The sequence below is a fragment of the Actinia tenebrosa genome, unplaced genomic scaffold (genome assembly GCF_029948245.1).
Source record: "Actinia tenebrosa isolate PJP-AT-01 unplaced genomic scaffold, QUT_ActTen_1.0 PGA_scaffold15__27_contigs__length_11533743, whole genome shotgun sequence".
Classification (NCBI taxonomy): domain Eukaryota; kingdom Metazoa; phylum Cnidaria; class Anthozoa; order Actiniaria; family Actiniidae; genus Actinia; species Actinia tenebrosa.
The window spans coordinates 6,865,089-6,874,981 of NW_028292575.1; the positions used below are offsets into that span (position 1 = coordinate 6,865,089).

General features: G+C 38.5%; 1 protein-coding gene across 1 annotated transcript; it reads right to left on the reverse strand.

Moving 5' to 3' along the window:
• Positions 1-211: 211 nt before the first annotated feature.
• Positions 212-9,866, reverse strand: LOC116294829 (calcium homeostasis endoplasmic reticulum protein). The gene is made up of 17 exons (XM_031702498.1): positions 9,580-9,866; positions 9,280-9,450; positions 8,440-8,747; positions 7,797-7,873; positions 7,166-7,403; positions 6,458-6,713; positions 5,858-5,997; positions 5,104-5,308; positions 4,332-4,579; positions 4,065-4,198; positions 3,404-3,538; positions 2,568-2,777; positions 2,060-2,176; positions 1,737-1,810; positions 1,240-1,331; positions 937-1,012; positions 212-642 (listed from the first exon to the last, which is right to left on the reverse strand). Exons 1-17 carry the CDS (start codon positions 9,617-9,619, stop codon positions 626-628), a joined length of 2,538 nt encoding a protein of 845 aa, XP_031558358.1. The 5' UTR covers positions 9,620-9,866; the 3' UTR covers positions 212-625.
• Positions 9,867-9,893: the final 27 nt, after the last annotated feature.

Consider the following 9,893-nt stretch of genomic DNA (forward strand, 5'->3'; position numbering starts at 1 on the left):
CCATTTCTTCTAAACCATTCCTATACATGCCAGTACCGATGCATTAGAGCAGATTTTTTTAGCGCAAACATATAATAAGTCCTACTTCTCTTGTTTATTTCTTTAAGACCGCCCTTCGCAAGAATATCCCTTCAATTTTTACCAATGGTGCTAAAATACTTGTTCGACAGATCAAAAGTACCGAGCAGAGAGAATTAATTAAAAAGCAAACTTAATATTTTCAGTTTCTTTTATTTAATTATCAGAATTCAAATACTACTGTAAAATTTGCTGCAAGTTCCATTTGATTGGTTTATAAGTAATTATGTGTCTGGCTTTGTAGCTCTAACATGTGACCGCTATATACACGTTGACAGTAAACTAAGCCAGCGGTTTTCCTGGGCCAAATAGGTGTTAGGATCATTGTCCCAGCTTCATAACGCCCACTCGAAAGTGTTTTTGTTTAAGAGCGCAGTGAAAATTCTCGAGTCGAACCGAAACACAACGCGTTATACGTAGTAGGGGCCCGGCGTGTAGCTGCGATACTGCATAAAAGTCTACAGGATTTCTTCCAAGGCGGGACTAAAATCCGAAAAATGATGACCGGACGTGCTCTTTTGTATCTTAACTCAGTTTGCAAGCATTCTTACTTTTTTCTTTCAGCTGAAGAGAAAAGGAAAAGAGAAAAATAATGAGAAAAATGAAGAAGAATACTGTAATAAGGCATCCCGTCTTTCCAGCCAAAATGTAAACATTACGATCGTTTGGTTTTTGAGGAGTTGCGATTAGAAAATAAGGAATTGGTTAGACAGCGCAACGATGTACCTAGCAGTACGGGGATAGTGTTCTCTCATTTGTGTGCCCGTCGCTCGTGGTTATTTCGTCAAATGTGAGACCCGTGGTTCTCTCGTCAAATGTGAGACTGGGCTAAACCAAACATCGAGACTTGTTACTTACCTTGGGATCTGTTATATGTGTAGCTTCTGTTGTATCTGAAGTTGTCGAACACGTCATTCAATTCCATACCAATACCCTGTCAAAACATAAGATTTGCATAAACATGTTTGTAACGAAGCTAGACAACAATGCACCATATTCGCTATCTTAAAGTAGGTCTAATGGCGTCCCTTTCCCAATTTTCCCCTTCCCTAATTTTTTTCCCACAAGGGAGAAGTAGGCAGCAAAATATAGGAATTAATCGAGAGTCATGACCTGTCCCATTCCCAATGCTTCCCAGGGGAGAGAGGGGAGCGTGTTTACCTTGTACTGGTTGTGGCGGTGTCGTGCCTCGGCCGCTTTAATAGGATCCTGAATTCCTTTTTCGTCTTTTCCAAGGCCAGCTCCTTCCCAACCTAAATAGAAAAGTAAAATATGTTAAAGATATACTTGATAATGAGATAGGAATGAATGGGAAATTTTAAATTAAAGAAATCAAGTGTAAAATTCCGAGGAAATGAAAAGAAAAAAAGAGAAATGACATTAGGAAAGGGAATCTGTGAACTGAACGACTATTTGGGTTCAATCAGAAGTTCATAGTTATGAACTTCTGGTTCAATAGAATAATTGCACAAGAATGGGATTTAAATGGGATAGTATGTTTTGAGTCGAAAGTAGAAAATTTAGAGAAATGGGATTTGGAATAGCAAAGAAGAAAAGAAATGGGATAGGATTAGGATCTGATTCTGAAACTAAACCTACTTTGTATCTTCTGATCAAGGAAATGCTAGGGAAAGCAAGTAAGACGGATGTGTATTTACCCATTTTCTTTAGCAACTGATGACCAACATTACTCTCATCTAGTCTTGATTCTGGATTACTAGTCATAAAAGCACTGAAAAAAAAATTTTTTTCCGTTAGATGATTGGGTGGGTTTCCTGTGTTAAATAGGGGGGGGGGGGTGGGTAAAGTATGATAAAGACTTCGGTTCATTGCATCTTTGCTTTTACTTTTTCTAATCTTTTCTCTCCATTTTTCCTTCCTTTCTTGCCTTCATCCTCATTCGTTTCTCGTTTCTCTCATCCTTTCTTTCTTTCCTTCCTCATTTCTTTCATTTCTACTCATCCTTTTACTTTCAACTCACCCAAAACTAGGTGGAGTAATGCTTCTTCGTCTCAGTGGCGAGACACTTCTTCGTCTGTGGCGCGGTGATCGTGAACGTGATCGTGACCGTGATCGAGATTTACTTCGTGAACGATGCCTGTAAAACAAGAAATACTCATTTGGAAAATCAATTTAAAAAGACCTTTTCAAACAGACTCGTTGAAATAAAAAAACTAAAAATTAAAAAAAAGTTGTTAAAAACGCCCGGGAATGACATAAACGAACCAGAATTTTTAAAAACGATTTTTCCAGTTTATAATAAGAGCAATTTTTTCTTCTCAAAAATATATCATTATTTAACACTCCACCCCAGAAAAAATTCATTATCTAACACTCCCCACCCAAAAAGACATTATTTAACATTCCCTTCATCTTAGTGAAGCCTACCCATCCCTAACGTTGAGCGACTTCAGGAATGTCTGTCTATCCCAACCAGCTTCCCAATCCCAACAGGATTCTCACGGAAGCACTCTAGCCTAACCCTGTACCTTCTCCTTGGTGGAGTCCTTGAGCGACTTCGTGAATATCTTCTGGGCGATCTTGACCGACTTCTCGATGATCTCCTGTACGAAGGTGACCTTGACCTACTCCGTGATGTTCTTCTATAAGGAGGTGAAACAGAGCGAGATCTTCCTCTGGGTGGTGAGCGAGATCGGCGACGTCCTTCTGGTGATCTGGCAGGGGATATTGATTTGGACCTGAGGGTTAAGGAACTATAATTAGGGATACGGAAACAGTTTTTCCTGGTCACTTTTTAATGCTTTTCAAAATCTAGAGCAACCTTGATAATGGCAAGATATCACAACGAATGCGACAAAATACAACAAATATGGCGTCCTATTTGAAATTGCTATTGTTCTGGACTGATGAGTCTAATGTTTAAGTATAGTACGTACATGGTACACCATACAGTAGCATCGAAATGGCTTCCCGTTTTACAACAGACACATCTTTGGGGTAGCTTTCCATTATTTCATCCAGTCATAATGGGTTGTTCCTATGCTACAGATTTGCTGTATTGTTTCGCACATTTACGAAAACTACACTATCATATACATATTCATACAACGAATCGAAATATGGTGAACAAGTTAAATAACTATTGTTCTGCACTGACTAGCGACTGACTAGCCTCGTGTCCTCTTGGAAACATAAAAGCACTTACATGTATGAGAGGATATTCCGTCCAGAACAATAGTTATTCAAATTGGTCGCCATATTTTGATTCGGTGTATAGGTGAACGATTTAGTAAGACCAAAATGGCAAATGACACGCCAGACAATTGACTAGTCTAAAATGATTTTCTAAACATGATTTCATTACCTTGAACGGCCTCTTTCAGTGGGTCTTTCTACTTTTTCTCTGGCTTCTCTTTCTTTATCTCTTACTTCTCTTTCTTTAATGAAGGGTAACTTTGCCTTGTAAAACTCAAAGAGACCGCTTTGCTCCCATCCATCACTGTAACAAACATAGGTACTTGGTGAATATCAATCAAAATAAATACAGCCAGGTACCAAATACACCGCTTTAGCTTGAGCCATTTGACCATGTTTCATTCCCTTGAGAATCAGTTCTTTGCTTGGATGCAAATGAAACAGAGAATCCTCTTCTCAAAGGAATGACACATGGTCTGAAATGGGCAAAACAAATGCACAAGCTAAAAAGGTATATTGTACAACATTGTAGTTAATTTTTTTTCTTTTCTCCTTCCTCCTTTTGTAATAATTGTTATTGTATTTTCTATATATATATATTCTTTTTTTCTAAAATACGAATATTCTTGTAAATTTTCTTCTAAACCACTGTTCTGCTTCGATTAGTCTTAACTATTTGTAGGGCAGTGGTGATTTACTTCTTATTTGACTGTAATACATTCTTTTGTAATAAACTTATAAAGAAAGTATAAGAATTTAAGTATATTCTCAACCAAGCAGTGTGATGCAAATGCAGTAACTGTAGCTTCTACACAATTTGAATGTCTAACCTGTTTCTTGGCCTTTCATGACTGGGTGGGCTATAGAATGCCTCAACAGCTGCCAGCAGGCGCTCACTTGGTGGCTGAGGAGCTGGGAGTCGGATGTCATGAGGGTCTAATGGTTTATAATCTACATCTGTTAACTAGAAGAATATTAACATTGTAAAAAAATGTATAAAAATATGAAACAATTTCTGAAATAACATGGTATTCTTGATGTTGGTACAAGATAACTATGACGATCAGCATGAATTCTAAATATCGATGATGGATTACCTTAACCATGGGTGCCATTAACCCTGCCGGCAACTCATAATACATAGCATTAGGTATAATAGGTCTTGGCGGAGGTGGTACATGTGGTGGCATACCCCTATCAAACCCTTCAGGAGGTCCATAGTTGTCTATCTCCTCGTGTCTGTCATACTCTGATGGTGGCATATCGTCATATTCATCCCTGGGGGGAGGATAATCATAGGAATGGGGTGGAGGACCTGGACCAAATGGGGGTCTTCCTGGAAAACCTGTTAAAAAAAGTCCAGTTTAGATTTTATAATTTTATGATCAGATCTCTTGTCATTGTGTGACTTGTGCTTCTGCTTCTGCTTCTTTTGCTCTTGCTACTTTAGAATTTGTACATTTCATTTTTCTAACACTTCCATCCCCTCCCCTCCTGACAGACTACATGTACCAAAAAAATTTTTAATTTTATTGAAACCCTGAAACAACCTCTGGGTTGATCTAAATCAGGGCATGGCTAGTCCACACATAGAGACCATGAAACAACCTCTGGGCTGATCTAAGTCAGGTTATGGTTAACCCACATATTGGGACCCTGAAACAACCTCTTGGTTGATCTACTGTAAGTCAGGGCATGGCTAGCTCACAGATAAGCCCTCAACCAAGGGAGAGCCCTAAAAAATTCTACTCACATGTGATGCCAAGTCCAAGAATTGAGCCTGATACCCGCACCAAGAGGTAAAAGGCAGGTGCCCTACTGTTGTACCACCCTTGATTCCCTAAATCAAACCATCTTTAATGGACTTACCAGGATCATGAAAGTTCTGTGGTTCATTAAAATGAGGTGGCAGTCGGTTGAAGCTAGGGGGTGGAATAGGAAATGGTGGAAACGGTGCTCTGTAATCAGGAGGAAACTGAGGTGGAGGTCCTTGATTTGGATAGAATGGGGGGAAGGGTGGAGGTTGGTTGTAAGGTGCTGGTTGGAACTGCTGTCCATCCTGGAGGCCTCTTTCCTGTTGAAGATATTAAGTAATTATTAGGTGTTTTTGTGCTTAGTAAATTATTAGATATGTAAATTATGTCTCAGCAAGCTAATTTTTCTAGGAAAAAAATTTGAATCCTTGCTAGAGCTCAGATTCCTCACCACCCCCTCCCCCCCCGAGATAAATTAGCATTACATTACATTTCATTTAAGCAATTGTTACTGCTTGTGAAAAAGAACAGAAACTATACTCAAGGAAATGATTAATATTAAAATATTGTGGTGTAGCAGTGAGAGTGCTCACTTCTCACAAATGAGACCTGAGTGTGAGTCCTGCTGGGCTCAGTTTCGTATGTGAGTAGAGTTTGTTCTCTCCTGTGCTTTAAGCGTTTTTCTCCAGGTTCTCTGGTTTTCCTCTCTTCACAAAAATCATCTTCAACCAATTGCAATTTTAGTGGACAAGGATTCACCCTGTGGAAATGTCACTGCTAAAACCTTTTTCCAAACTAAATTCATTTTATACATATAATTTTTGTTCTTTCTTTTTCCAAATCGTGTAAATGGCCAGCCTGTCACTCACCTTCGACGGTTGTTGTTTGTCTGTATTGTTGTGATCTTGGTTAAAAGCTTCTTTGCTTGCATTATCTTCCAACATTTCCTCCTCTTTTTCATTGGTTGCTTCATTAGATTCTTCTGACGATTTTTGAGGTGCCTGGTTTTCTACAAATTAATATCAAAACCAAAAGTATTTTCTTAAAACTGTAGAAATATTGAAATAATTGCACTAAGAGCAGAAGCATAAGAATCAAAATGTTCTGTTCTTCTTATGCTTATGTCACTGAATTTCCCAGTACTTAAGGACTTACACTCTTGTGCTTATGCTAGTGCTTATGTGCTAATAAGGACCAGGCTTTAAAGTGCGTTTTTTTGTAGTAATTTCTATCTCTATTAAGTGTCCAAGCCCCCCCCCCCCCCCCCAGGAATTTGTATCTCTATTAAGTCTCCAACATGTATTAGGTGGCCAAGTCCCAATCCCCCCCCCTCAACAATTTGTATCTCTATTAAGTGGCCAACCTCTATTGAGTGGCCTTTCTAACAGTTCCCTGACATTGGCCACTTAAATAGAGGTTCTGCTGTACAAAGACTAATCAATCAAATTCAATCTGACATAACAACAAACCTGGAGAGTCCTTTGATTCTTGCTGTCCTCGTGTCTCAGCTGTGCTTGACGGCTGACCATATGCTGCGGTATTTGATGAGAACTGTGCATATTGCTGATAGTACTGCTGGTATTGGTATGGATTGGTTTGGTATTCGCCTGGTGGAGCTTGCCGTGTTGGTTGTTGTGGATAACCAAAGGTAGCAGCTGGTGGGGCATGGAACTTTTGAAGTGCTGCTTGTAGAATTGGTTCAGATGATTCTGGGTTTTTAAGTTTCTTAAAACGAAAAAAAGAGAACTTCTTTAGTGAAATACTAGGTACCTAAAAGAACTATGATGGGGAGTGAGTATGAAAGGGAAGATGAAGCAAGCAAGTTTTCAAAATGGTTTTCTGTGGACACTCTGAGAACGTGGAGCACTTCTAAAAGCGTGAGGTTGGGGGGGGGGGGGGGGGACGGCTAATTTTTAAAACCACTTCAGCTTTATCAAACCTAAATAAGGCTATATCACAGATCCAATTAGAATCTGACAACTTGGGTTATGGAAACTCTACCTACAAGGAATGCCAATTCCAGGAATCGAATCCAAGACCCCCAAGGTGATGGCGCATGCATTACTCCTACACCCACCCTTGATTCTTTGATTGTCAGTAGCCAAATATGCAGACTTCTGGAAGTGCCTTGGTTGTGTACTCAAAGCACAACATAGAAATGTCTAAAACTCACTCACCTGCATCACTGAAGAGTCCAAGAATTTATTTGTTTCCCATATACCAAGCACCTTGTTCAGTTTTTTCAACCCATCACCAGCTTCTCCCTTCATTGCATTTAAAAATATTGGCACAACGACTTCTTGTACAGCCTTGTGCAAATCTTGGACCGATTTTCTTGCAATGTGATGGAGAACATCATTGATGATGTACACAATGTGAAGCTTCTGAGAGAACTCTAAGTCAGGTTCCAAAGATCTATTAGAAAGTAAGAACTCATGAGGCTTATATATAACTAAAAATAAGCAAGAAATGGACAATTAAGAATCAAAGTTTTTCATTGACATTGTATAAGTTATGTTATGTGTGAAACTGCTAAGTTGCAAACAGTTGGGATATATCTTTGTCTTCATTTAGAGAATACAATAGAGGACACAATGTACACAATTCAATAGAAACCTATTGTATTCTTTGTAAGCTTTGTTCTATTGTATGACTTGGAGTAAGTTGTATAACGAGGCTCGTAAGTTGCTAATTGGTACAGATCAGTATTTCGATTCGTTGTATACAGCAAGAACCAACAGTTGATTATCCCAAGCACTGTGGTCAAATTCATGAAAAAATTATAAATTATTGTAGTGATCGACAAACCTCTTTAGAATGTACTCCATAATGTACTGGCAATGTTGAGATGATTTTGCATTACTGAAGACCCAACCTCTGCCACTCTGAACAAAAATGAATAATTCATTCATTCATTAGCAAAAACCATATCAACCTATCATGTATTTTCTTTGTGTATCTAAATGTCTATCAAAGTCTATCAATGTGACTGGTCAAGATGACTTGTCTAAATGCTGCTACTGACTTTCTTTTCCATAAAGAGTGACACGTACGGAAATTAGGACAAAAAAAAAAAAAAGAAGAAGAAGAAAAGAAAAAACAAAAACAAAACAATTCAAGACAAAAATGAAAAAAAAAGGAATATTTTCTTAATAACTCCTTTACTTTAAATTTAAATATAATAATATGTGAGCAACCACGGTAAATGGCACATGCTATAGTGGTTTCCCAGCCATTATGTATGTATATATTATATATAACATGTTTGTGTGTTTGTGTATGCGTGGGTGTTTAAATGGCAAAGCTAAATGAATAAATAAATAAATGTCAACTTTGGCTGGACATTGTCCATTAATCTACCGCTATTCTCTGAACCCTGCTAGTCACTTTAGGTTACAAAGATATTAAAGATCAGGCATAAATCATTGATAAAGAACTGATTCAAACTCACAGAGATGGCATCCTTAGATCCAGTATCCATGAGTTTCTGGAGCATCCCATCAAATTCGTTAAGATCCAAGTCACTTGGAGGCTGAGGTGCTTGTTGGTACACTGATTGGGTCAATGGTGGTGCAGTATAAGAGGGTGGGGGGATGGCTGGCATTTGAGGTAAAGTTGGTTGTTGTTGTGCTTGTTGCCATGGTGCTGACTTGATTGACTGTTGGACAATAGCTTGCTGGACGATAGCTGATTGGGAGGAGGTAAACTGTGGGGTTTGTTGCTTCTGGGAATGCTGGTATTGTTGGGTTTGACTTTTAGCTGTAATAACACATTGAAAGATCAGAATAGATATATGTTTCAGAACAACCATCCGGTTAGCTCAGTTAGTAAGAGCGTCGGTCTGTTGTGTGGGAGGTCGTGGTTCAAGCCTCAACCAGACCATCACTCAGGGTCTTAAAATAACTGAGGAGAAGGTGCTGCCTTTGTAATTACATCTGAAAACGGTTAAACTTTCAAGTCTTCTCAGAGAAGGACTTGTATCCCAACCCTTCCTAACCTACAGTAAATGGGGGACATAAAAGAACCTGTTGAATTATTCATGTAAAAGTAGGGGATTGTCTCCCGGTTCAACAGCCTATCCCAATCTGGAGGCATAACACTAATGTACTAACAAATCACTCATGACTGTAAGCTGCATGCATGCTAAAAGCGCCTTAATAAGGTAGATTAGATAATTGCTCTCAACTACACAGAGTTGACCACATTTTTCTTTGATCTTTAAAATAATGATCTCAGAATGTTTTCTAATGCCAAAGTAAGCTACTTAGCTATATATAGTGGATCTGCTTACCTATTTCCATGGACACTTTCCATCGATAGTAGTTATAATAAGTGTGTCCACTATAAAGGAAGCCAAATTTGCTGTTGTCTTTCTGCTTCTGCTTTGTCATTTCTTCAAACTTGCTTCCATTTCGAGCCACAAAGTTGGCTAACTTGTCAATAATGTTTTTGAGCTCTTGATCTGCAAACATTACAATAGTTAAAATCAATTTACTCACTTTTACGCAAAAAGATTGCCAAAAAGCGTTGTGGATATTTAAATTAGTGTTTGTAGTATCAAATATATATCATTTCAACAAGATTTACTCACCGTCAGGCGCAGGAAAAGGAGGCTTATTCACGTCTTCCATGTCTAAAGCCACCGACTGAAGAAGATTCTTTGTCAAAGTTTGTAACACAAAATATCACGATAAACGACTTCCACACGTCGTCAACTCTTCATAAAAAGTACCATCTACATGTCTTGAACAAGATTCTTCAGCTCAGTATGATCAAAAGAGCAATAAAGATTGAATTTATACAGAGTTTTGTCAAACTCTCTTCCACATGGATAATAGTCAGGATTTTCAAAATGGCTGCCGTTCGCGTATGTCTTGGAGCCTGGGTACCAGTTGATCGCTAAAG